At 42.1% G+C, this 27,561-nt stretch overlaps 1 protein-coding gene across 1 annotated transcript; it reads left to right on the forward strand.

Annotated features, from left to right (window-relative positions):
* Positions 1-83: 83 nt before the first annotated feature.
* Positions 84-27,037, forward strand: LOC139389546 (MARVEL domain-containing protein 2-like). Its single transcript, XM_071136362.1, has 16 exons — positions 84-172; positions 1,523-1,617; positions 2,467-3,709; positions 3,823-3,858; positions 4,171-4,349; positions 6,487-6,658; positions 7,285-7,335; positions 7,932-8,049; positions 12,147-12,219; positions 12,598-13,294; positions 13,715-13,882; positions 18,758-18,873; positions 19,750-19,857; positions 22,714-22,885; positions 26,623-26,664; positions 26,794-27,037. The coding sequence occupies exons 3-16, from the start codon at positions 2,483-2,485 to the stop codon at positions 26,890-26,892; spliced, it is 3,258 nt and encodes a 1,085-aa protein (XP_070992463.1). The 5' UTR covers positions 84-172; positions 1,523-1,617; positions 2,467-2,482; the 3' UTR covers positions 26,893-27,037.
* Positions 27,038-27,561: the final 524 nt, after the last annotated feature.

A 27,561-nucleotide genomic window follows, 5' to 3' on the forward strand; every position in this document is an offset into this window, starting at 1 on the left:
TTTTGCAAAAGAAATGGCGTAATGAATACACCCCTGGTTCGACCGGACAGCCCAGGTGTGTTTCTTGTCAGACGGCTATGTCACGCACAGGGACTGGTTGGTCACATGGTCCAGCTCCTACGTTCTGCGGAAATTAATTAGCGGAAGAAACAGGTGAATGTATCATCGGCAGGTAAGCGAAATTCAAATACATTTCATAATAAAACGTCAACTGAGTTGTCACATTTAGGAATAGATATTACAGATGTTTTAATATATGTGCTTAGTCCAGTTTTATGTAGGTTATATGTGACGATGCAAGTAGCAATTTCATGGGGATGGTAAACTGTCCTGACAGCAACCTGGTAATGTTACAAATCTGGTTAATATTAATAAAAACATAGATAATCCCGTGAAAGATCAGTAGTTCTGTACTCAGAGGTTAGGCCAATAATAATAATAATAAGTGTTTGTAGAATGTTCCCGAAGCTCCTATTCGCCATGTGGTGGACTGCATGCCAAATTGTCATTGATTTAATGAAATTGTGGACACGAGTTTTAGTTCAGATTTGATGTAGCCTTGTCATGTGGTTTAGATGTTTTTTTTTTTATGTCGACAAAGACGCACACCTAACTTCCAAGTTGTAATGGAGTTGTAAACCGGCTGCTACAGTCTCTTTTAAAATTGCTATGTTAGGTCAGAACACATAGGTAATCAGAGTGAGCCTTTTTGCAAACCTAGAGTACAGTTATTAAAGTATGTAGGATATACTGTAGATATTCAGTACACAACCTTGCTCCCGCTTTACCCCAACCTACATGTACAAATTACCTCGACTAATCAGTACCCCTGCACATTGACTCGGTACCGGTACCCCCTGTATATAGCCTCGTTATGTTGTTACTTTTTTTTCTTATTTACTTTAGTTTATTTAGCAAATATTTTCTTAACTGTATTTTTTTTAAACTGCATTGTTGGCTAAGGGCCTGTAAGTAAGCATTTCACGGGAAGGTCCACACCTGTTATATTCCCGAGCACGTGACAAGATATTTGATTTGATGCATGTAGGTCATTGAGGGAGTTGTATTACGCGGGCCCGGGATGAACTGGGCAATGGCCAGTCACGTCATTGGGCAAAATCGGGGAGGGAGGAGCGCCCTTCTCAAATCAAACAGTAATCTGCGCTGCTCGGTCATGTTGTCAACAAGGCAGCATGGCGCATCATCCAGAAACATACCTTTTCCATAAAATAATTTTTTAGAATTTTTAAACTAGTTGTCAATTGCGTTTTTATCAAAAGTAATCACATCTGAATGTGAAAAACACATAATCCTACTGATCACTCTCCACATACTTAATTATGACACGTTTGTTTTCATCCGATTTCGCCATCAACGAGAGAGAGCAGGCACTTGGCTCACGTCGGGAGGCAGCCTGGCGTCACTTTTCTCCTGGTTCAAACTTCTTCCACCGGGGTAACCCGGGCCAGATAAACAAACTCCCTCAGTGTAACTGACTGTCGCCTGTTTGTCCTCATTCCAGGTGACACAGCCAGAGAGGAAATCAGAGCCATTATAAACATATTCATACTGAACAGCAAGGCCATGTGAGTCTGGCCCGGTGACTGTGTAAAAGAGGTATTATTCCAACTATTTTCCATATTTTTTTTGCGATGTTACTATTGATGCAAGATACAACAATGCCAAAATTGTGAAGAGATGTTGATATTGTGGTCCTTTGGTGATGGGAGTTTTACTTGAGTTACTTGACATGCTATAGAAAACTATAAACTTGTTACCAAATTTTCCCCACATTGTTTTGTTTGTGGGAGACAGACTTTTTATTTAATTTTTTATTAATTTAACCACCAAGATAGTCCACTCACTAAAAATGTATTGCTTTCCAGTAATACACATGAGGTTTAGGTGAATCTGGGTAGGTTCTTTGTGTTATACTGTTACCCCCCCCCCAGATATCTGGCATTGCCAATAACCAGGAAGACCCTGATTGAAGACAGTGCCCGTTTGCATGCAACTACTGCCCCCCACCCACCCCCCCCACACACACAAATCAAATCTGATTTTAATTTTCACATGCGCCAAATACAACAGGTAGACCTTACCGTGAAATGTTTACTTACAAAACCTTAACCAACAATGCAGTTCAAGAAAGAGTTAAGAAAATATTTACTAAATTAACTAAAAAAGAATAATGCATAAAAAAAATCAGAAAGTAACAAGAAAATTACATAACAATAATTATACATATCAATAACACACACACACACATTGTAATAGTAACCCAGATCATGTCTCATGTCTTGAGGTTAACAATCTTTGTCCTGTTATGCTTTTGTAAAGGTAGTTTAGAGGTCAAACAAAGTGTACTGCATAGATTTGAGACCATCAAGCAGATCATCCTTTGGCAATATTGTCCTGCATTTTCTAACCACAGCCTCTCTCCTCTCTGTGTCTGTACGAGGGCAGAGACCAGTGCGTCCCCATGTCTGCTAGAGGAGGTTCCTCTGGCCGTTTCAACATTGTCCGGGATGCAGAACCTCACTACGACCAGGTCCCAGTGGGCTCCTTATGGAGGGACCAGGACCTCCCTCCTCCTCCCCGCTCCCTTGGGGGTTTCAGGGGGGCAGACCTGGCTGTGAGCTCCGACCCCCTGCCCGCCCCTCCCCTCCCAGACCAGCCCCCCGTGGGCCCTGACTTCTACCCCCCTAGCGACGGTGCCTCGGAGCGCCTTGACAACGACAGTGCGGCCATGGACATCAAACCCGTCCGCCGCTTTATTCCTGACTCCTTCAAGAACTTCTTCCGCGGCAACAGTGTCCGTGGTAGCAGCAACAAGCCCTTCTCCTTACCCCCCTCCCCGCCGCTGACGGAAAAAGACGACCTCAAACCAGGAACCACTAGAGGTGTCCCCTGCTCCCCTCCCCCCTCTCCCTCCCTCCCTGGCTCCTACCTGGATCCGTATGGAGGCTCTGGCGGCAGCTACAACTCCAGAAAAGAACGTGACGCCATGTTGCTAGGAACCGATGCATTCGAGTCTGTCTCAGGCGTCACATTCCGCTCAGCCAAGACCTACAGCGAGCGGGTGGAGGATTACCACCAGCGCTACGCCTATATGAAGTCCTGGGCGGGGTTACTGCGCATCCTGGGCTGCGTCGAGCTCCTTTTGGGCGCTGTCGTCTTCGCCTGCGCGTGTGCTTATGTGCACAAGGACAACGAGTGGTTCAATATGTTCGGCTACTCCCAGCCACAGTTGTTTGGGGGGTTAGGGGGCGGCGCAGCAGCGTACGGAGGCAGCGGATCGTTCAGCTACGACGGACCCAAAACCCCCTTCATCTTGGTAGTGGCTGGCCTGGCCTGGATAGTAACGGTCATTATGCTAGTCCTGGGGATGACCATGTACTACCGTACCATCCTCCTAGACTCGTCTTGGTGGCCGTTGACTGAGTGTGTAATTAACCTGGCCCTTGGGTTTCTCTACATGGTAGCAGCGGTCATGTACGTCAGGGACACAACCAGAGGAGGCCTCTGTTACATCCCTGTCTTCAACAACGGAGTCAACGGAGCCTTCTGTCGCACAGAGGCCGGCCAGACCGCCGCCATTATTTTTCTGTTCGTCAACATGATGATATATTTTGTGGGCGCCGGTGTGTGTCTGAAGCTGTGGCGGCACGAGGCGGCGAGGCTGAGGAGGGAGGGGTTAGCGCAGGAGGTGAGGGCGGGATTAGACACACACACACAGTTGTCCTTTTGGGCTGCAATTTTTTTGTGTTCCGTGACAAATCCTTTGCCTCATCCTTTCCCATTGGTCTTCTTTGTTCTCAGATGAAAACCATTGGATCTTCCCTGCCAATATCTGCTGTAAGTCTCTTAGTACACTAGTAGAGAACTTTAATTCATATTTATTCATTTAATTTGTAAAGCTCTTTTTTTTTTTTTTTCACAACCAAGGCGCAAATGTCACATTCTTCATTCCATTACGCTGAGTATACATACTGACAACCATGTTAAATTCCAGATAATTCAGGAAGCACACTGACACACTGACTTTCCTCTTGAACATTTGGAATTGGAATTTGGTTTACTTTCTGAATTGACATGAATTAAAATGGAATTGACCTCAACCCTGCTGACAACATAGTAATCATACCGCCGATCCCCATCCTTCCCCAGCTGGGCGGTTCCAGGACCTCAGCGCAGACCCCTCTCCCCACCCTCCAGACTATCCCGGAGGTGTTGGACGGCCATGTTGCCTCTCCAGCCGCCCCTCTGATGATGGAGCCAGAGATCCTCCGAGGACACATACCCGCAGGACACATCCCCAAACCTGTAATCATCGCAGACTACGTGGCGTGAGTACTGACCACCCATCTAACTTTAGTTGACCTGTTCGCTGACAGATGGAGTTTTTAATCGTTTGTATTGTTGTGTATCATGCTCCTGTCTTTGTTCGTTGTCATTTGTATCACTGCTTCCTTATTATGTACTTTGTATTTGCTTAATTTTTTTGTGAAGAAAACTTTGGTCTCAATGGAACTTCCCTGCATATATATACCATGCTCAAAAAAATAGGGAACACTAAAATAACACATCCTAAATGAATGAATGAAATATTCTTATTAAATACTTTTTTCTTTACATAGTTGAATGTGACAACAAAATCACACAAAAATTATCAATGGAAATCAAATTTATCAACCCATGGAGGTCTGGATTTGGAGTCACACTCAAAATTAAAGTGGAAAACCACACTACAGACTGATCCAACTTTGATGTAATGTCCTTAAAACAAGTCAAAATGAGGCTCAGTAGTGTGTGTGGCCTCCACGTGCCTGTATGACCTCCCTACAACGCCTGGGCATGCTCCTGATGAGGTGGCGGATGGTCTCCTGAGGGATCTCCTCCCAGACCTGGACTAAAGCATCAGCCAATTCCTGGACAGTCTGTGGTGCAATGTGGCATTGGTGGATGGAGCGAGACATGATGACCCAGATGTGCTCAATTGGATTCGGGTCTGGGGAACGGGCAGGCCAGTCCATAGCATCAATGCCTTCCTCTTGCAGGAACTGCTAACACACTCCAGCCACATGAGGTCTAGCATTGTCTTGCATTAGGAGGAACCCAGGGCCAACCACACCAGCATATGGTCTCACAAGGGGTCTGAGGATCTCATCTCAGTACCTAATGGCAGTCAGGCTACCTTTGGCGAGCACATGGAGGGCTGTGCGGTCCCCCAAAGAAATGTCACACCATGACTGACCCACCGCCAAACCGGTCATGCTGGAGGATGTTGCAGGCAGCAGAACATTCTCCACGGCGTCTCCAGACTCTGTCAGGTCTGTCACATGTGCTCAGTGTGAACCTGCTTTCATCTGTGAAGAGCACAGGGCGCCAGTGGCGAATTTGCCAATCTTGGTGTTCTCTGGGAAATGCCAAACGTCCTGCACGGTGTTGGGCTGTAAGCACAACCCCCACCTGTGGACGTCGGGCCCTCATACCACCCTCATGGAGTCTGTTTCTGACCGTTTGAGCAGACACATGCACATTTGTGGCCTGCTGGAGGTAATTTTGCAGGGCTCTGGCAATGCTCCTCCTGCTCCTCCTTGCACAAAGGCGGAGGTAGCGGTCCTGCTGCTGGGTTGTTGCCCTCCTACGGCCTCCTCCACGTCTCCTGATGTACTGGCCTATCTCCTGGTAGCTCCTCCATGCTCTGGACACTACGTTAACAGACACAGCAAACCTTCTTGCCACAGCTCGCATTGATGTGCCATCCTGGATGAGCTGCACTACCTGAGCCACTTGTGTGGGTTGTAGACTCCGTCTCATGCTACCACTATAGTGAAAGCACCGCCAGCATTCAAAAGTGACCAAAACATCAGCCAGGAAGCATAGGAACTGAGAAGTGGTCTGTGGTCACCACCTGCAGAACCACTCTTTTATTGGGGGTGTCTTGCTAAATGCCTATAATTTCCACCTGTTCTCTCTCCCATTTACACAACAGCATGTGAAATGTATTGTCAATCAGTGTTGCTTCCTAAGTGGACAGTTTGATTTCACAGAAGTGTGATTGACTTGGAGTTACATTGTGTTGTTTAAGTGTTCCCTTTTATTTTTTTGAGCAGTGTATAAAGGTTAAATAAAATCAAACGTATGGACCTTAAGTACCAACGGCTAGCTGACTGCCACAGTCTGCTTCCTACTAGACTTATCACGGTCATACGGCGCAGCACTCCAATCTCACGAGGGCCACACTCAGTCCTGCTTTCTCTATCTCTCTCTGCCACTTAATTGATCCGTTAATGTCATTGATGGGCTTGGCAAGAGAGTTCACACACACCTGGTTGCCCAGGTGGTAGACATTTGTTTCTACATATAAAGGCCTTAAAAAAAACCAACCCTGTATTTCTGTGTTTGTGTGTAGGACGAGTCATTTTAGACTATTTGAGATGCTTGTTGATGACCTCTGCTTTGTATTTGTTGTGTGAACAGGAAGTACCCGACAATCCGTACGGAGGAGGAGAGGGACCAGTACAAGGCTGTGTTTAAGGACCAGTATGCTGAGTACAAAGAGCTGCATGCTGAGGTCCAGGTCATGGCCAAGAAGTTTGACGAGATGGACGAACTGATGAGGAACCTGCCTCCACGGCCCTCCAGTCAACTGGTACTGAGACCGAGAGAGAGAGAAATACACAAGCACGTCACACGGAGACTTCACACACAACATAAAGCTCCCTGGGCCTCCCAGGTGGCGCAGTGGTTAAGGGCGCTGTACTGCAGCGCCAGCTGTGCCACCAGAGACTGGGTTCGCGCCCAGGCTCTGTTGCAACCGGGAGGTCCGTTGGGCGACGCACAATTGGCATAGCGTTGTCCGGGTTAGGGAGGGTTTGGCCGGTAGGGATATCCTTGTCTCATCGCGCACCAGAGACTCCTGTGGCGGGCCGGGCGCAGTGCACGCTAACCAAGGTTGCCAGGTGCACGGTGTTTCCTCCGACACATTGGTGCGGCTGGCTTCCGGGTTGGATGGCGCTGTGTTAAGAAGCAGTGCGGCTTGGTTGGGTTGTGTATCGGAGGACGCATGACTTTCAACCTTCGTCTCTCCCGAGCCCGTACGGGAGTTGTAGCGATGAGACAAGATCGTAGCTACTAAAACAATTGGATACCACGAAATTGGGGAGAAAAAGGGGGTAAAAATAAATAAAAAAACATAAAGCTCCCATAAATTATAGGCTCATGTCAATCTAGTGCTTTTTACCAATCCCTTGTTCAAAATTAAAGATCTTCTTTCAGGAGAAGGAACGCATCAATACCATAGTATTGGAGTACCAGAGAAAGAAAGCGGTAAGTGATTTGAGTCTTATTTTAATAGAAAATGTATATAAGTAGGGGACCCATTACAGGTCCTGAGCCTTAATAATGACCTGTAGAGTAGTTTAGGTTTCAGTAATATGTTTATGGACGATGCCCAGTAGAAGCTAATCTGTAGAACCGGTTTGTGTAGGCGGGGAGTTTCACATAGTTTCAGGTAGTTTCCCTTTCAGGTAAACCAATGATGTGTGACGGACTGACAGTAGATCAGAGCACTTCCTATTCACTCCTCTCTCCTCTCTCCTCACTCCTCTCTCAGATCTCCTCTCTCAGATCTCCTCTCTCAGATCTCACTCCTCTCTCCTCACTCCTCACTCCTGTTCGAAACGTTTATCTCGGTCCTTTCTACACTCACACTGCAGACGAGGACATTTGCTAGATGCATCAAATGCAACTATGCCCTTATCTGATGGCTTTCGGTTCCACCATCTATTACCTTATGAAATGACAAGACGGGATATGGGACTTGTTGCCACAGATGTCTTAGGAGGTTGAGGTGTGAGAGAGGCAGATGGAGACAGTAAATGAACGAAACATTTTTAACTTTTCTCTCTCGCTCTTGTTGTCAGGATCCTACGTTCCTTGAGAAGAGGGAGAGGTGTGAGTACCTGAAGAACAAACTGTCCCACATCAAACAGAAGATCAACGAATACAACAAGGTCATGGACTGGAACGACGGATTCAACTAGACGAACACACACTCTGAACTGTGCAGCTTAACTGAGCCAGGTCAAGCCCGAATGCTGAAGTTTACCCTCCACTACATTATGTTGGATGCCATTCCTTGCCAGTTATATGCATTATGTGGATATGCCATCGGTCAAATCATATAAAGATTTTAGTGCCACAAAAATTGATATTGAGGCTGGTTTTATAATCTACACGTTTTCTTATCTGATGCATTTTGGTTTTATTGATGTCCGTGATATTTTTGTTCACTGCCATAATTGTAAGTGGGTTGCCACTGCCCAACCCTGAAGGACAGATCAGCCTCTACACAGTACCCCAACATCAATTTGATCATGTGGGCAGATGTCATTCTTTGTTGTGTTTAATTATTTATCTCTATTGTACCATTTTGTAAACTCTAGATACTGTAACAGTATGAATCTTAACAAATCTGTTATGTTTTCCTCAACAGACTTTTCCGCAATAATTGTTTAAATTAAGTGACAAAGCATCTCCTATGTATTATATATGTCGTTGTTGACTTGTGTTTTTCAAAAACTATTTTTTGCAGCTTCTGGGTGTACATGAACACAGTCCAATGTTGTACACTGATGTCAATCGAGGTGGTTTATGTGGAACACGTGGCCTTTCTGGTATATTTTGTACATTTATGTGTAGAAACGTTATCCAGTATCATATATTTCTGTTTTGACTTGCTTACCGATGTACTTGTAATTTCTTGATAATTGAAGGAAAGTCTGGAAAGTTTGATTTCAGCACAGTTTGATAAAGATCCTAAAAACTATGATGCCTTTTTTTTCCCCGAGTAGAAATGACCATTATATTAATCACAGAAGAGTGTGTGTGACTATGTCAGTGGTTGATGAATGTCAGAGAATACTGGAAATTGGATCCTTTTTCTGTCAGTCAGTGTCTGTTACAAAAGGGAATCTTGCCTAAACAATGTCTCTCTCTCTCACACACACACTTCCTGTCGGTGTGGAATCTTGCCTAGTCCTCATGACATGGCTGTTGGTCTCGTTAAAGCCTGGAGGACTGGTTTGGTCATGATGGACACTAGAGGGGAGGGGGGAGAGGGCGTTGGGTATCACAGTCCCCCTATTCAAATCAACGGTGTAGAGTTCTGGCTCCACTGCAACTCCCACCAAGGTGTCATCTTACACACACCATAGGCCCTTATAGGTTGAAGATACACAGGCAATTTACGATTCCATGCGGAAGCTTTTGAAAATTAACAGATTCATCGAACCAGCGCTGTTGCTAAATAGCATATCTGGTGCCTTAGTTTAGAATTTGTCCTTATTTATGCAAAGAGTTCTGGGATATTAGAACACTCATGACTTAACCTTGGCTATCTTCAACCTAGCATAGGACCAGGAAGTTATTTTTAATAATAATATATTTTGCCGTTTTATTGCAACAGTAACAATATTACACATCAATACAAATCAAATTGTATTAGTCACATGCGCCAAATACAACAGGTGTAAACCTTAGAGGGAAATGCTAATTTACGAGCCCTTAACCAACAATGCAGTTTTAAAAAATACGGATAAGAAAAAAAACTAATTAAAAACAGGGACATTACTGTGAATACAATGAAAGACCTGAAATAATAGAAGACCAGGCAAATTCAACAATAAGTGGATACGACTGGTAGTTAATGAAGCCATTTTTGGTTATTCTAATTCAATATATTGCTATGGAAGTGACCAACCCATGCTATGGTCAAAAGCGACAACCTTTTATCCACTTATCCCAAAAGTTAAAGAAACTAATTTTAAAATATTTCCTTCCATCTAACCTGTTAATGATTTCTTGCACAAAAGATTCAATTTTGACAAAATGCCTGGTGTTTTTTGTTCCAGAATCTGTAGAGCATTTTTTTCCCCATGTCGCCATTCTAGTAAACTATGGATTGAAATCCATAAATGCTTGTGTATATTAAAGACCAGGAAGTTTACAGATGTCAAGGAAACAAGCCTATCTACTTCTGCATCACATACTCTGTCAGCGAACATTCTGACCCAACGTTTCAATATTATCTGGATCCCGTTTTGTCCATTATTGATTAATAAACACATGGGTGACAAACAACAATGATTTTGTGTGTCCAAATGTACCTAAACTCTCCCACCGTTAATTTGTTCTTGATCTACTACCTGTTTTTGTGTATTCGATGTTGGTGACAATTAGGCCAAAAAGGAAGACTATAAGTCGATAAGGAATGTCATACATTTAAAACAAAGATTGTAGGCACAGACAGGTTAGTTTTCCTTCACAATAGTAACCTGTTCTGCCTAGGGGAGTGACAAGGAGGAGACAACTCACGACTGTCATCTCCAAGAGAGAGCGACCTGCACGCAGTTTTGATCGGTGACGTGCATAGGCGTGTTCGACAACCGCATACGAGTATCAGCATCCGTAATCAAAAGAAACGCAGATTCTCCTCGGAACAGGTGAGTTTGCCGTAAATGTTTTTTGAAACTTTTGGTGATATATTCATCTGTAATTTACCATGTAGGTCTACCAAATTACATTTTTTTCTTGGATTTTCAATCATGTGGTGTATTTTTGCTGGTCTGTGAATTTTAGATAAATGTTTATTTTATCGCAAAGCTGGAGAGTAGGCTACCATTGCGGGCATGATTGAAGTTGAACTGGATCATGTACATATTTTATTCTGTAGAATTACATTTAAAAACGTCCCTCGACTGTGTTGATATTTGGGGCGTTTGCTATACACACAGATAATTCTTTCCTACGATTTACAAACTGAGGTGTAAAAAAACTACAAAAAAAGGCACTTTTTCCCCCCTCATTCATCAGGTTATTTGTATTGCAATCTAATTCAATTCAAATAATGACATTGTTTTATGACCCTCTAAGTATAGCCTATAATACACAACTATTGTATAACGGCACCCAACTCCAGCCTGTTATAATACCAAGCAATTCTGTAGGTCAGGATTATCCCTTGATCATGAGTCTGTTATTACATTACACACAAAATCATTGGACAATTGCATTTTCTGTAAGAGAGTTTTGTTAAGAGCTCGGACGCTCAATCTAAACATTAACACGCGTCACTTTGCAGTAGGGTTTTGGAACCATAAGAACCGTATCTTTCGTAGCAGCAATACATTATTTTCGAAAGACAAAAGGTTAAATTGATACACATCTTGCTAGGGTTAGCGTTTCTGTTTCCACACCGCCACATTTCCACTTTACAGCGCTTGTTTACGGAAAACAGATGGAAGACAGAGTGGACTACCCGTGCTAACTAGCTCTCTGCGTCTCTGAACACCTGTGTGTAAACGGATGCCACAAACGTGTTGTCACTGAAAAATGTTATGTTTCTAGAACTGTACCGCAATTGAGAATCGATTCACGTTTAGAACGAGTATTTGGCTCTAAACAGAACATGTAATGTCCTTGGACTATAAGGAGTAACGTTAGGCTCCTTTAGTCTATTGGGCTAGTTTCTGGAAAGAAATACAACATGTGGAGAGCATGGTATTGCTGCTGAGCTCTTCACCTCTATTAGATTGCAGAAGGGCCTACTTACTATGCGGTAGATGTTTGCGTAGTCAGTGTATTTATCCCAAATGGCACCCTGTTCCCTACATAGTGCGCTACTTTTGGCCAGATTCCTTTAACCGGGATCTACAGTGGTGCACTATAGAGAATAGAGTGCCATTTGGGAGAGCTCCTTTGTGTAGTCAGTAGTAGCAGCAGGACACATTTGGAAAGGCCGCCTCTCTTCAAGTCATGTTCAAGTGTTTGTACTACATTCCAGGGTTTAGCCGATTCTTCTTTTAGGAAAAGGTTAAAGATAATATTTGGGGTGTCCTGATCTCGATATAAAAATAAAAAAAACTTTAAAAAAAAAAGTAATGATTTTAAGCATTTTCTTTGGAAATTTACGGTAACATACTGTAACTCATTTGCAGGTAACTGGCTTCCAATAACCGGAAAAACAACCAGATTATTTTTTACAGTGTACTGTTTTTGTTCTGGTTGCTAAGGTGATTTATATGAATTGTTTTAATTAGTGCAGCAGTGACTGGATAAAGTGAAGAGTTGAGACCTAGGTGGACCAGAGGATCCCAGGATGCCCTCTCACAACAAACGCACCTCTCCTTCCTACCATCCCGGCAGCAGACGGTAAGTCCTCCCTCTCTCTCATCCTATGTCCTCATCCCACATAACTCTTCACCCATCTAGCTACACTCATCCTATGTCCTCATCCCATCTCACTCTTCTCCCACCTCACTTACCTCATCATCGCCAGCATCCCCATCACTCTACATTAATATACACAACCCACCTGTTGTTCTCCTCCATCAGATCATTCATACCAGCCTACTCTTCCACCCCACCCTATCATCCCCTACAACCCACCTAAAACCTACCCATCTTTGCAAGTTAATAGGAGTAATACATTTTATATGTCCACCCCTCTAACATCTCCTCCCCTCATTGCTCTCCTCCTCTTCTTCTCTGTCCTCTCCTTCTCTCCCTTCCCTCCCTTTTTTTCTCCAGCCATGAACACAGGCACAAGCATAGCGAGCATGTCTCCAACCCAGCCTACTCTTTCTACCCAGAAGAGGAGCTCCTCCACTTCTACCGCTGGACCTCTCCTCCAGGGGTGATGAAGATCATCTCCATCATCATCATCATCATGTGCGTAGCGGTCTTCGCCTGCGTGGCGTCTACGCTCGCCTGGGACTACGACATGAGCATGATGGGAATGAGCGGCGGCGTCGGCGCCGGGATGGGCATCGGAGGCGGAGGATACGGTGGGAGCTACGGCAGTAGTTATGGCGGTGGCTCGTCCTACGGCAGCGGTATCGGCGGAGGCTCGTCCTACGGCGGAGGTAGCTACGGAAGCGGGACCCAGACTGACCCCCTGGCGGGGAAGGGCTTCATCATTGCCATAGCAGCCATCACCTTCATCGCCGTGCTCATCATCTTCATCCTAGTGGTGTCGCGGCAGAACGCGTCCCGCTCGCCAAAGTTCTACCTGGGGGCCATCATCGTGTCTGCCATCTTGGCGATACTAATGATCATCGCTACTATAGTCTACCTGGTGGCAGTGAACCCCACAGCCCAGTCCTCAGGGTCCGTCTACTACAACCAGATCATACAGCTGTGTTCCCAGTACCAGAATCAGAACCAAGCCCAGGGCATCTTCATCAACCAGTACCTCTACCATTACTGCGTGGTGGAACCTCAGGAGGTAGGTACTATCTTCATCAACCAGTACCTCTATCATTACTGCGTGGTGGAACCTCAGGAGGGGGTCATTAAGTGCTGCATCTCTGCTAGCCTATGGGACATTTTCCTGCAGTCTCTGTTAGAGATCCAGCAGGTGCTCCTGTCAGATTGTGTCAGGGATGTGCTTAGAGAGAGCTATTAGCTAAAGACTCCCTATCGCCGATAACACGTTTCACCCTGGTGCATTATCCTTCTTCCTGTGTGGAACATGCTAACCCACTGACCCTCCTCTCTGTCCCAGGTCATAGCCAACTTGTTTACATCGTCTCTCTCCCCTTCTCTCTATAGGTCATAGCCATCTTGTTTACAATGTCTCTCTCCCCTTCTCTCTTTAGGTCATAGCCATCTTGTTTACATCATCTCTCTCCCCTTCTTTTTATAGGTCATAGCCATCATCCTGGGAATCTTGGTATTCGTGGGTCTGATCATCCTGCTGGTGTTTGCTGTGAAGACGCGTCAGAAGATCAGACGTTGGGGCCCAGACAGAATCCTCTGGGAGGAGACCAAGGTTATCAGCAACAGCCTGCGCACACACACCATCGGAGAGTGGGTGAGTGTGTGTGTGTGTGTGTGTTTCCAGATAGGGGATGTTTACAGAGGTGTGTGTGTGCTGTTAAAACAAGAACAGGGACTGACTAAAGTCAATGTAATCTGTGATGATTTGATGTACATAAAACATTTAACTACTTCCATGGTTACCAGGGAAACTGCATTCTACTAGTGTACATCCACGGCTAATTGTGTGTGTGACAACATGACAAACATGCAACGGAATTAACTCACAGTGGCAGGATAGAGTAACGGAACACTGCAGTGCCTTCAAAAAGTATTCACACCCCTTGACTTTTTCCACATTTTGTTGTGTTACAGCCTGAATTTTCCAATGGATTCAATTGTGATTTTGTGTCATAATGTCAAAGTGGACATGGTTAGGCAAATTAATTAAATTAAAAAGCAAAAATGTCTTGAGTTAATAAGTATTTAACCCCTTTGTTATGGCAAGCCTAAATAAGTTCAGGAGTACAAATGTGCTTAACAAGTCCCATAATAAGTTGCATGGATTCACTTTGTGTGCAATAATCGTGTTTAACATTATTTATGAATGACTACCACATCTCTCTACCCCCACACATACAATTGTCTGTAAGGTCCCTCAGTCGAGCAGTGAATTTCAAACACAGATTCAACCACAAAGACCAGGGAGGTTTTCCAATGACTCACAAAGAAGGGCACCGATTGGTAGATGGGTAAAAAAAAAAAAGCAGACATTGACTAACCCTTTGAGCCTGGTGGAGTTATTATTACACTTTGGATGGTGTATCAATACAGCCAGTCAGTACAAATATACAGGCCTCCTTCCTAACTCAGTTGCCGGAGAGGATGGAAACCACTCAGGGATTTCACAATGAGGCCAATGGTGACTATGAAACAGTTAGAGTTTAATGGCTTTGATGGGAGAACTGAGGATAGATCAACAACATTGTAGCTATTCCACAATACTGACCTAAATGGCAGAGTGAAAAGAAGGAAGCATGTACAGAATACAAATACTCCAAAACATGCATCCTGTTTTCATGAGGCACTAAAGTATAACTGCAAAAAATGTGGCAAAGAAATGATCACAATGTACTGAATACAAAGCATTATGTTTGGGGAAAATCCAACACATCACCGAGTGCCACTATTCATATTTGGTGGTAGCTGCATCATGTTATGGGTATGCTTGTCATCAGCAAGGACTAGGGAGTTTTTTTTACAATAAAAATAAACGGAATAGAGCAAAGCACAGGCAAAATCCTAGAGGGAAATCTGGTTGTCTGCTTTCCAACAGACACTGGGAGACAAGTTCACCTTTTAGCAGGACAATAACCAAAAACACAAGGCCAGATTTACACTGGAGTTGGTGACCAAGACGACTTTGAATGTTCCTGAGTAGCCTAGTTACAGTTTTGACTTAAATCTGCTTGAAAATCTATGGCACGACTTGAAAGTGGCTGTCTAGCAATGATCAATATCCAACTTGAAAGAGTGTCTAGAATTTTTTTGAAGAATATTGTACAAATATTGTACAATCCCGTGGTGAAAATCTTAGACTTTTCCAAAAAGACACCGCTGTAATCGCTGCCAAAGGTGATTCTAAAATGTATTGACTCGGGGTTGAATACTTACGTAATCAAAGCAATATTATTGTTTTATTTTTCATCAATATTTAACAAATGTTATAATTTTTCTTCCACTTTGACATTAGTATTTTGTGTAGATTGTTGACAAAAAAAATGAATATTCAATCCATTTTAATCCCACCTTTAACACAACAAAATGTGGAAAAGGTCCAGGTGTATGAATACTGATGGCCCTGTATCTGTGCTACAGGGCCAGTGTTCAAAACGTTTTGGGCGAAGTAGTCGAGTGCTGATCTGGGCTCAGGTCCCCATCCCCCACGTCCGTCTGTGTGTGTTTATCTAACCAGACAGTCACAGCAGAAGCATATCTTTCACCACACGTGCTTTAGGACAGATGAAGTGTATAGGTAGGTATGTGTTGTGTCAGGTGCAGAGGGAGGTGAGGAGAGTTTCATGTCCAGTTTCTGGGAGTGGCTTCCCAAGGCACGAGTCTCATTTGTAGCTATGTCATGGTAAAGAGTTGGTTGATAAAGAGTGACTGCCCCTAAAAAGCCACTTCTCGTTTTGAAAATGGCCGATGTTGCATCGATATGAGTCAGTTATTTTCCACTCCCTATATATATATATATATCCATGATATTTTTATTCACTGTTTCTATTTATTCCTTATTTATTATTCCACAATATAATTTAAAACAATCTCATCTTTAACTCTGCATTGTTGGAAAAGGACCCATAAGTAAGCATTTCACTGTTAGTCTAAACCTGTTGACCACGACGCATGTGACAAATACAATTTCATATGAAACATTTATTCTAGTGTCAAAATTAACTGCAAAGTGTAATATAGGATCAGTTTGGTCGTAAAATAAGTCAGGGATTTGCGTGATGATGGGGAAACGACGGTATGTCACAGAATGAAGGGTACTGCAACAGTTGTCAGTGGGTTGGGTTTATTTCAATCCTGCCCACAGCTGGCAGCACCCAAGTAATCCTCAATTCGGAACGATCGTAAATGCCCCATGGTCAATTTGGTTTGCCATTCGATATCCGTATGGGGCTAGTTGGGGACCATCAGTACATTTACACCATGTACATGGGACCATGTTTTTAAAGGTTAATAGCAAAACACTTTCAATGACTTAACGTCAAACCAACTTTAACGAGACGACTAAAAGACGTGGAACAAGAAAATATTATTATCCCGTTTACATTTGTTCTTTATTGACGGTCCCCAAACTATCCCCAGAGATGAGCAATCCAAAGTCAAAACAACAACAAGCAAACCAGCCAGCGGAATCTAATTGGCTAAACGATTTGGATAACTCTTCCCAACTGCGAACACACACAAGAGACATCCACATCAAGGCACACCCCGAAATCAACTCAAGTTTGAATTCAGTCATGGCAGCTAGCATTCCTTAATGAATCAAATCTAAAAACGAGGCCTAATCAGGAAGTGCAGTCGTCCTCTAAAATAACATTCGAAAGGAAAGGTGCTTTCATGTTTCAAAATGGACAAAGCATTGTTTTTTTTATTAAAACTGGAAACTTGACAGACATGGTTTGCGCATATTTAATGTTTCGACTGTGATTGGCTATAAGCTGTTGTCCCAGGGTTTCTTCCCGCCTCTGGTTGTGATAGTATCTGTGGTGTTTGGGCTGTGGAGGATGGACTGAGTTAGTGGAGAAACCGGTCGGTCCTGTGTGGCAGCGCTCAGACTGCCACACCATTTTACCTCACAGCGACAACAATTAATGGTACACTATCTGTGCTACAGGGCCAGTGTTCAAAGCGTTTTGGGAGAAGTAGTCGAGTGCTGATCTGGGCTCCGGTCCTCATCCCCCCCGTCCGTCTGTGTGTGTTTATCTAACCAGCCAGTCACAGCAGAAGCATATCTTTCACCACAGGTGCTTTAGGACAGATGAAGTGTATAGGTATGTGTTGTGTCAGGTGCAGAGGGAGGGGGGGAGAGTTTGAAGTCCAGTTTCTGGGAGTTGCCTCCCAAGACATTAGTCTCGTTTGTAGCGATGTCATGGTGAAGAATTGGTTCTTAAAATAGCATTCTGATCATGTAGTACAAGGAGCAGTTGTGATTGGCTATGAGGTGTTGTCCTAGTGTTCCTCCCTGTATCTCGTTGTGATCAAATCATCTGTGTTATTTAGGCTGTGAAGGCTGGAGGGGGAGAAGTGGAGGAACTGGTCGGTCCCGGATGAGAGCGCTCAGTCAACCACACTATTTACCTCACAGCGACAACCACACCTCTGAGTAATATGTGAGAGAGGGGAACCTTAAGGCAACCTCCAAGTAACCATACAAACAAAACCACTTTAGCAACCCTAAAGTTATTGGATTCACTAAAGATTCAGATTCAATGCGTTGTTGGATTCACAAAAGATTCAGATTCAATGCGTTGTTGGATTCACAAAAGATTCAGATTCAATGCGTTGTTGGATTCACAAAAGATTCAGATTCAATGCGTTGTTGGATTCACAAAAGATTCGGATTCAATGTGTTATTGGATTCACAAAAGATTCAGATTCAATGCGTTGTTGGATTCACAAAAGATTCAGATTCAATGCGTTGTTGGATTCACAAAAGATTCAGATTCAATGCGTTGTTGGATTCACAAAAGATTCAGATTCAATGCGTTGTTGGATTCACAAAAGATTCAGATTCAATGCGTTGTTGGATTCACAAAAGATTCAGATTCAATGCGTTATTGCCATATCAACTTAATAGACTTGGTGCAGCTATAAAACTAGGCAAACTGCACATACATGGGCTACAGCCATACCTGGTAGCCTAGGCATAAAGTCAACATGAGACACCGTTCAACACCATGCCATATGTGTTTTAATGAAGACAATCTGGTACTGTAGTTGTCAGGCCATCGACGTTGAACTAAAGACTGGTTTGGTTGGATCATAAGTCTGATCTCAAAGGTTTCTTCAGTCGACAAAGTTGGTTCATCACTGACATGACATGCTTTAAAGGCATGGCCTGAAATTATGAGTAGAAGTTTATTCAGGAATTTCATAAACGTGATGTTTACATTGACAATATGCATAATGTTTTCTGGTAATTGTGTTTATACCTCTGTTCCTGGATGATTGGAATGCTCTTGAGCCTTTTGTTCTTACCAACTTGTGGTGTATTATTTAAACACACGCTGGTGTGAAGGTTTTATATTAGTGGCTGTTTGTTGCCCTCTGTCTCAATATGATGCCTGACTCTTGACCTCCTCTCTGTATTGAATTCAATTGAATAAACTTTATTGATCCCTGTGTCTTCCTGTAGGTGAATAACGTGTCTGGTCAGCCGGACACTCTGGTGAATGAATACAACGACAAGGTGGGGGGCTCCAGGAACTTCCTGGACCAGCTGCCAGACCACAGACCTCTGTATCTGCCTGGGTAAGGTCACCTTCACACTGAGATTTTTGCAGTGTCAAAAACTGATCCAGAGAAATGTATTTCAATGAGAACCTGAAGTTGGTAAGGGCTGACCCCATAGGTATGAGCTGGAACAATGCTCTGCTGCACATTTTAATTGATTTAACTTTTTTAAAGAATCTGTGGTCAGTTAATCCTAACCATAACCATTAGTGGGGGAAGACCCAAAGCTGACCTTGCCTGTCCACAGGCATCTTCATCATTCTCACTCAGTAGAAGAACCATTTTGTTTCCTTGGCGACAGTTAAAAGGCTGTTTCACCCGCATGTTTTCACCTGGCAAAGAGAAAGTATTTCCTGAACACAAAGAAGTGTTACTCAAGACATTATTTTGGCAAGGGAAGGCCATTAAGCTATTTGTTATAACATACTTAGATAAATGAAGAAGCACCTTCAAATCACCTTTTTCCACCATCGATGGTGGTCTGCCACCCCAATATACTCGGTGTATTTACCATGCCAAATGAACTCATGACATAGTCATGAATTAGTTGTTCCATTTGTCACATTAGAACTGGAAATAAGAAAGTATATTTCCTGGTTGAATGCTGTGGCTTTTTATGCACTTACCAGAAGTTGGTAGAATGTTGGGAATGTGTTCTTTGGCTCAATCTTGTTGCCGGATGATTTGAGGTTTTGTGTGACATCACTCGATCAGGATGAGCTTGTTTCAGAGAAAAACAAACACTTCTGTTGTGAGAAGACAGATTCTAGTGCTATACTGTCCTCTTAATACACAGTTTTACCGATTCCGATTTATTAGAATAATTGTGATGATATTTAGGTTATATGCAACAAGGTGCATTATTGAATAATATATATATGTGTTTTTTTTCAGGAGCTCAGACATAACAAGTTCGTTGGGAGGACTGAAGAGCAAGCTGAGGGACTACGACACTGGTGCAGAATCGGGAGGAGAGGATCTGGACGAGATCGACTTTAACTCGTGAGTGGAGGGACGACTGGTGGAATGAAAGTTGCCTGCTTTCAGATCTGTTTTGTAAAGTATAGCCAAATCCTGAACAGTTTGCCATACTTAACAGATCTGGGATCAGGCTAGAATGACAGTAGAATCAGGGTCTGAACGAGATCCTAATAAACTGTATTCATTGGGGCGGCAGGGTAGCCTAGTGGTTAGAGCGTTGGACTAGTAACCGAAAAGTTGCAAGTTCATATCCCCGAACTGACAAGGTACAAATCTGTCATTCTGCCCCTGTTCCTTGGCTGTCATTGAAAATAAGAATTTGTTCTTAACTGTTAAATAATAGTTAAATAAAGGTAAAGGTAAAATAATTCAAGTAGGTTGTAGCATTATTATAGATGTAAGATAGGAGTAATAATATATTCTTCAAACAGCAGACAGGAAATAATTGTATTTTTGTAATTTATCAGAAAATACTACTAATTCAATCCTTAAAGTAGTCAAATATTTATATGGAGTTTGAACGAAAAGGCAACTAGTTTCTTTGATATTTAAATACAGGTCTCAGACGAGAGGCTAACATGACCAAGAGGGTCGAGAAAGACTGTCAGAGGACAGAAATAGGAATTCAGGTATCTATAAGTGGGGTTAAAATAACAGTTAGAGTCTCTCTCTCTCGCTCTCTCTCTCTCTCTCTCTCCAAGGCATCGTTGTCTGCCAAAGCGAATGGAAAAGAAAATAATATTCAGTTTATTGCAAAGTAACCACATTTCCTGGCTCAGTACGGGAGATTAAAGTTACGCTTGATAAAGTTCTATATAATATATACTGTGCCTTTAGAAAGGATTCAAACCCTTTTACATTTTGTCGGGTTACAGCCCGAATTCAAAATGGATTACAAATATGTTTTTTCGCCTCCTCGTCTACATAAAATAAACCATAATGATGAAGTGGAAACATGTTTTTTAGAAATGTTTTCAAATGCATTGAAAATTTAAATACAGAAATATCTCATTTACATAAGTATTCAGACCCCTGAGTCAATGGGGCTCCTGAGTGGCGCAGCGGTCTAAGGTCACTGCTTCTCAGTGCAAGTCCCTGGTTCGAGGTTTTACACTCAAATGTAACTATTTAAAAAAAAATAAAGAACTACAAATTATACATTTGTGACATCAATATTGTAAAAAAAAAAAAAAATCAATACAGTAATGAGATTTGTATGTAAAATATTTACATTTGACATTTTATTAATTTAGCAGATGCTCCTATCCAGCGCGACTCACAGTTAGTGCAGTGAGACAACCACAGATCAGTCAAATCCACAGGATGCCAACTTTCCATTTCAGCTAAACAATGGATATACAGTGGGGCAAAAAAGTATTTAGTCAGCCACCAATTGTGCAAGTTCTCCCACTTAAAAAGATGAGAGAGGCCTGTAATTTTCATCATAGGTACACTTCAACTATGACAGACACACATTGTAGGATTTTTAAACAATTGGTGGCTGACTAAATACTTCTTTGCCCCACTGTATAGCGTTTTTTGCAACAACCAATTTTAATACACATCTATGAATTAAAAATCAGAACAGCAATATTTAACACACACATAAGCAATCATTTCTGATGAAACAAATTAAATTGGTGTGTATATAGCGTTTTTTTTTAATGAAACTTCTAATATGATGGATATATTGAAATAGTATGTACTATATAGGAAATACTATTAGTTGAAGGTAGCCAATCCAATAGTTTCAGAAAAGTAGTCACTTCCTAAGATCTATATTAAAATATATTTTTTTAAGTAGTTGCTTTCATTGATCTGTATTCAAATAGTTTACAAAAATAGTCACTTTTTGAGCTCTGTATTGAAGTAGTTTTGAAAAGTCATAATTTTTGTGGATCTGTATTCAAAGAGAGTTGTCCCAGGTCTGTAGTTAACTAGAGTTGTCCCAGGTCTGTAGTTAAAACTAGAGTTGCCCCAGGTCTGTAGTTAAAACTAGAGTTGCCCCAGGTCTGTAGTTAAAACTAGAGTTGCCCCAGGTCTGTAGTTAAAACTAGAGTTGCCCCAGGTCTGTAGTTAAAACTAGAGTTGCCCCAGGTCTGTAGTTAAAACTAGAGTTGTCCCAGGTCTGTAGTTAAAACTAGAGTTGTCCCAGGTCTGTAGTTAACTAGAGTTGCTCCAGGTCTGTAGTTAAAACTAGAGTTGTCCCAGGTCTGTAGTTAACTAGAGTTGCCCCAGGTCTGTAGTTAAAACTAGAGTTGCCCCAGGTCTGTAGTTAAAACTAGAGTTGCCCCAGGTCTGTAGTTAAAACTAGAGTTGCCCCAGGTCTGTAGTTAAAACTAGAGTTGCCCCAGGTCTGTAGTTAAAACTAGAGTTGTCCCAGGTCTGTAGTTAAAACTAGAGTTGCCCCAGGTCTGTAGTTAAAACTAGAGTTGCCCCAGGTCTGTAGTTAAAACTAGAGTTGCCCCAGGTCTGTAGTTAAAACTAGAGTTGCCCCAGGTCTGTAGTTAAAACTAGAGTTGCCCCAGGTCTGTAGTTAAAACTAGAGTTGCCCCAGGTCTGTAGTTAAAACTAGAGTTGTCCCAGGTCTGTAGTTAAAACTAGAGTTGTCCCAGGTCTGGTGTATAGAAGTTTTGGAAGGGGATTTTAGAGGTATTTGTGGGTAGAAAGTTATAGACATTAACTTGAGTTTCCTTTTCACTCTCTTATCTTTGATGGATGGAAACTCACTAAGGGAAGGGGTATAATACTGTGTGTGTATATATATATATATATATATATATATATATATATATATATATATATATATATATATATATATATATATGTGTATATATGTATAAATATATAACTCACTCTATCCATCCTGTCTCTCAGCGAGTTCTCTGCCATCATGAATGAGCAGGAGCGTCTGGACTACAAGAGGGAGTTTGACCGGGACCATCTCGAGTACAAAGAGCTGCAGGCTGAGCTGGATGACCTCAACATGGGTCTGGCTGACCTGGACAAGGAACTGGACAGACAACCAGAGGGCAGCCCACAGTTCCTGGTGAGGACTTTAGAGATACTATATAAATGTTATATTGAATGTTCTAGTTCTGTGTGTGTGTGTGTGTGTGTGTGTGTGTGTGTGAATAGCTATGTTTCCATTAACTTGTCCAGTGATTTTATTTATTTTTTGACGACATTTTAGAAAGTTTGCATAGAAAATTGATTTGACAATTTCCTGCGAGGTGCATTTCTATGTAACCAGCTTGTGTCGATTTAAAACACCTGGATATAATGACGTAACTCCTACAGTAACCAGGTTGTGTCGATTATAATGATGTAACTCCTACAGTGACCAGGTTGTGTCGATTTAAAACACCTGGATATAATGACGTAACTCCTACAGTAACCAGGTTGTGTCGATTATAATGATGTAACTCCTACAGTGACCAGGTTGTGTCGATTTAAAACACCTGGATATAATGATGTAACTCCTACAGTAACCAGGTTGTGTCGATTTAAAACACCTGGATATAATGATGTAACTCCTACAGTAACCAGGTTGTGTCGATTTAAAACACCTGGATATAATGACGTAACTCCTACAGTAACCAGGTTGTGTCGATTATAATGATGTAACTCCTACAGTAACCAGGTTGTGTCGATTTAAAACACCTGGATATAATGACGTAACTCCTACAGTAACCAGGTTGTGTCGATTTAAAACACCTGGATATAATGATGTAACTCCTACAGTAACCAGGTTGTGTCGATTATAATGATGTAACTCCTACAGTAACCAGGTTGTGTCGATTTAAAACACCTGGATATAATGACGTAACTCCTACAGTAACCAGGTTGTGTCGATTATAATGATGTAACTCCTACAGTGACCAGGTTGTGTCGATTTAAAACACCTGGATATAATGACGGAACTCCTACAGTAACCAGGTTGTATCGATTTAAAACACCTGGATATAATGACGTAACTCCTACAGTAACCAGGTTGTGTCGATTTAAAACACCTGGATATAATGATGTAACTCCTACAGTAACCAGGTTGTGTCGATTATAATGATGTAACTCCTACAGTAACCAGGTTGTGTCGATTTAAAACACCTGGATATAATGACGTAACTCCTACAGTAACCAGGTTGTGTCGATTATAATGATGTAACTCCTACAGTGACCAGGTTGTGTCGATTTAAAACACCTGGATATAATGACGGAACTCCTACAGTAACCAGGTTGTATCGATTTAAAACACCTGGATATAATGACGTAACTCCTACAGTAACCAGGTTGTGTCGATTATAATGATGTAACTCCTACAGTAACCAGGTTGTGTCGATTTAAAACACCTGGATATAATGACGTAACTCCTACAGTAACCAGGTTGTGTCGATTTAAAACACCTGGATATAATGTCGTAACTCCTACAGTAACCAGGTTGTGTCGATTATAATGACGTAACTCCTACAGTAACCAGGTTGTGTCGATTTAAAACACCTGGATATAATGACGTAACTCCTACAGTAACCAGGTTGTGTCGATTTAAAACACCTGGATATAATGTCGTAACTCCTACAGTAACCAGGTTGTGTCGATTATAATGACGTAACTCCTACAGTAACCAGGTTGTGTCGATTTAAAACACCTGGATATAATGACGTAACTCCTACAGTAACCAGGTTGTGTCGATTATAATGATGTAACTCCTACAGTGACCAGGTTGTGTCGATTATAATGACGTAACTCCTACAGTAACCAGGTTGTGTCGATTTAAAACACCTGGATATAATGACGTAACTCCTACAGTAACCAGGTTGTGTCGATTTAAAACACCTGGATATAATGACGTAACTCCTACAGTAACCAGGTTGTGTCGATTTAAAACACCTGGATATAATGATGTAACTCCTACAGTAACCAGGTTGTGTCGATTATAATGATGTAACTCCTACAGTAATCAGGTTGTGTCGATTATAATGATGTAACTCCTACAGTAATCAGGTTGTGTTGATTTAAAACACCTGGATATAATGATGTAACTCCTACAGTAACCAGGTTGTGTCGATTATAATGATGTAACTCCTACAGTAACCAGGTTGTGTTGATTTAAAACACCTGGATATAATGATGTAACTCCTACAGTAACCAGGTTGTGTCGATTATAATGACGTAACTCCTACAGTAACCAGGTTGTGTCGATTATAATGACGTAACTCCTACAGTAACCAGGTTGTGTCGATTTAAAACACCTGGATATAATGACGTAACTCCTACAGTAACCAGGTTGTGTCGATTATAATGATGTAACTCCTACAGTGACCAGGTTGTGTCGATTATAATGACGTAACTCCTACAGTAACCAGGTTGTGTCGATTTAAAACACCTGGATATAATGACGTAACTCCTACAGTAACCAGGTTGTGTCGATTTAAAACACCTGGATATAATGACGTAACTCCTACAGTAACCAGGTTGTGTCGATTTAAAACACCTGGATATAATGATGTAACTCCTACAGTAACCAGGTTGTGTCGATTATAATGATGTAACTCCTACAGTAATCAGGTTGTGTCGATTATAATGATGTAACTCCTACAGTAATCAGGTTGTGTTGATTTAAAACACCTGGATATAATGATGTAACTCCTACAGTAACCAGGTTGTGTCGATTATAATGATGTAACTCCTACAGTAACCAGGTTGTGTTGATTTAAAACACCTGGATATAATGATGTAACTCCTACAGTAACCAGGTTGTGTCGATTATAATGACGTAACTCCTACAGTAACCAGGTTGTGTCGATTATAATGACGTAACTCCTACAGTAACCAGGTTGTGTCGATTATAATGACGTAACTCCTACAGTAACCAGGTTGTGTCGATTTAAAACACCTGGATATAATGACGTAACTCCTACAGTAACCAGGTTTCCATCCAACCTTTTTTTTTTTATAAGAGTACATGTCAGATAAACAGAAATCATGACAGGCCTGATGGAAACAGAACAGTTTGTCGGTAAACTTTTCAAATGTCGACAAAACAAAATACACGAGACAAGGTGGGATCTTTTTGTCAGTAAAATGAATAATGTGAGAAATGTCGGTGGAAACGCTTTTATGCCCAAATCTTGATATAACCATAATATTGAAGTTAACTTGGGAGTCATGCGGATGACATGTTGTGTGTCCTCCCACTACAACTCATTGGGAAAGCCTGGAGTTTATTAGGCTACAGATGAAATAAATTAACTCCACAGGGTGGTGAAAGTGCAAGGTGATGAGTTTGATGCTCCTTTTCAATAATTATTGAGGGTCTCATTCTGGTGACATGATCATCTATGTTTGGCTGCCGATTGACAAATACAAAGAATCTCGCTCTTCTGTCCATAATAATCTCATCATGTAGACCATATGTGTCAAACTCATTCCACGGAGGGCCCCGCTCCACCCTTGTAATTGATTGATGAATTAAGTTCCATAATTACCTTGTTGTCTAGGTCTTAATTGAAAGGAAAAAACAGAAATCCGCGGACACTCGGCTCTTTGTGGAATGGGTTTGACACCCGATGTTGGCCCTTCACTCAACTCAGGACCTCAAAACCAGTTCCACAGTATTTTTTTCATGGTTCCCCTTTACTCAGGGACTGATTTAGACCTGGGACACTAGGTGTGTGCAATTAATTATCAGCTAGAACAGAACAACAGCAGGTTGAATACCCCTGCTCTGCTGTAGGCTATAAGAAAGTGTGAAGCTAATTGTGTTTTTTTTTTCTATCCTTAAAACAGGATGCTATGGATAAGTACACCCGGATGAAGAATATGAAGAAGGTATGTTCCACTACACCACTATTACCTTTTTTGAGTAACATTTTTTGTGAGGAATTTGATTCAACCAACCCAACCACACAGTAGGTTTCAACATGTTTTTTAAAAGTTAACCTCCACTTCTCTCCACAGTCCTCAGACTATCAGCTGAAGAAGAAGAGGTGCAAGCATCTGAAGGCCAAGCTGTCTCACATCAAGAGGAAGGTCAGCGAGTATGACCGCAGACCCTGAACCCTGACCACCAACCCCAGTCCAGAGCAGACTCCACCCTTGTCTGTCCAGGAAACTGGCCCCAAAAGAAGGAAGACCATAATGGGAGAGGGACCCAGAGAAGGCTTTTTTTCAATGTGAAGTCATATGAACTTTTTTTAAGAGGGAGAATTCTCTGAATGTCTAATAATGTTGTTTTATTTTCTTATTAAAGTTAGATTGATGTTGAGTCCTCCCCCCCACAGCCCCAGGATTGTACCCACAGCCGCGGGAAGTAGGGATGCTGCCGCACCCCCTGAAAAATCTTGATGATGTGGCTTAGTTGGTAGAGCATGGTGCTTGCTATGCTAGGGTTCTGGGTTCGATTCCCACAGAGGACCAGTACAAAAATCTGTGCACTCACTACTGTAAGTTGCTCTGGATAAGAGTGTCTACTAACATGGAAAAGGAATGAATAGACCATTTCAATTTTCACATAGAAATGAGTTGCAAAGTATTTCAAGAACATGGATAACATATCAATAAAGTTTTTTATATTCCACAAGTATTTTAAAATGACCTGTTTTGTACAGATAATTATCAGACTCAAGTTAAAAATGCTGGTAAACACTCAAATACATTTGGTACATTTTTCTCCCCACAAAAGCAGTGCATTGGGCCTGTATTAGCGGACCGACATATACACTCCCC

This window comes from Oncorhynchus clarkii, chromosome 30, assembly GCF_045791955.1.
Source record: "Oncorhynchus clarkii lewisi isolate Uvic-CL-2024 chromosome 30, UVic_Ocla_1.0, whole genome shotgun sequence".
In the NCBI taxonomy this organism is placed as follows: domain Eukaryota; kingdom Metazoa; phylum Chordata; class Actinopteri; order Salmoniformes; family Salmonidae; genus Oncorhynchus; species Oncorhynchus clarkii.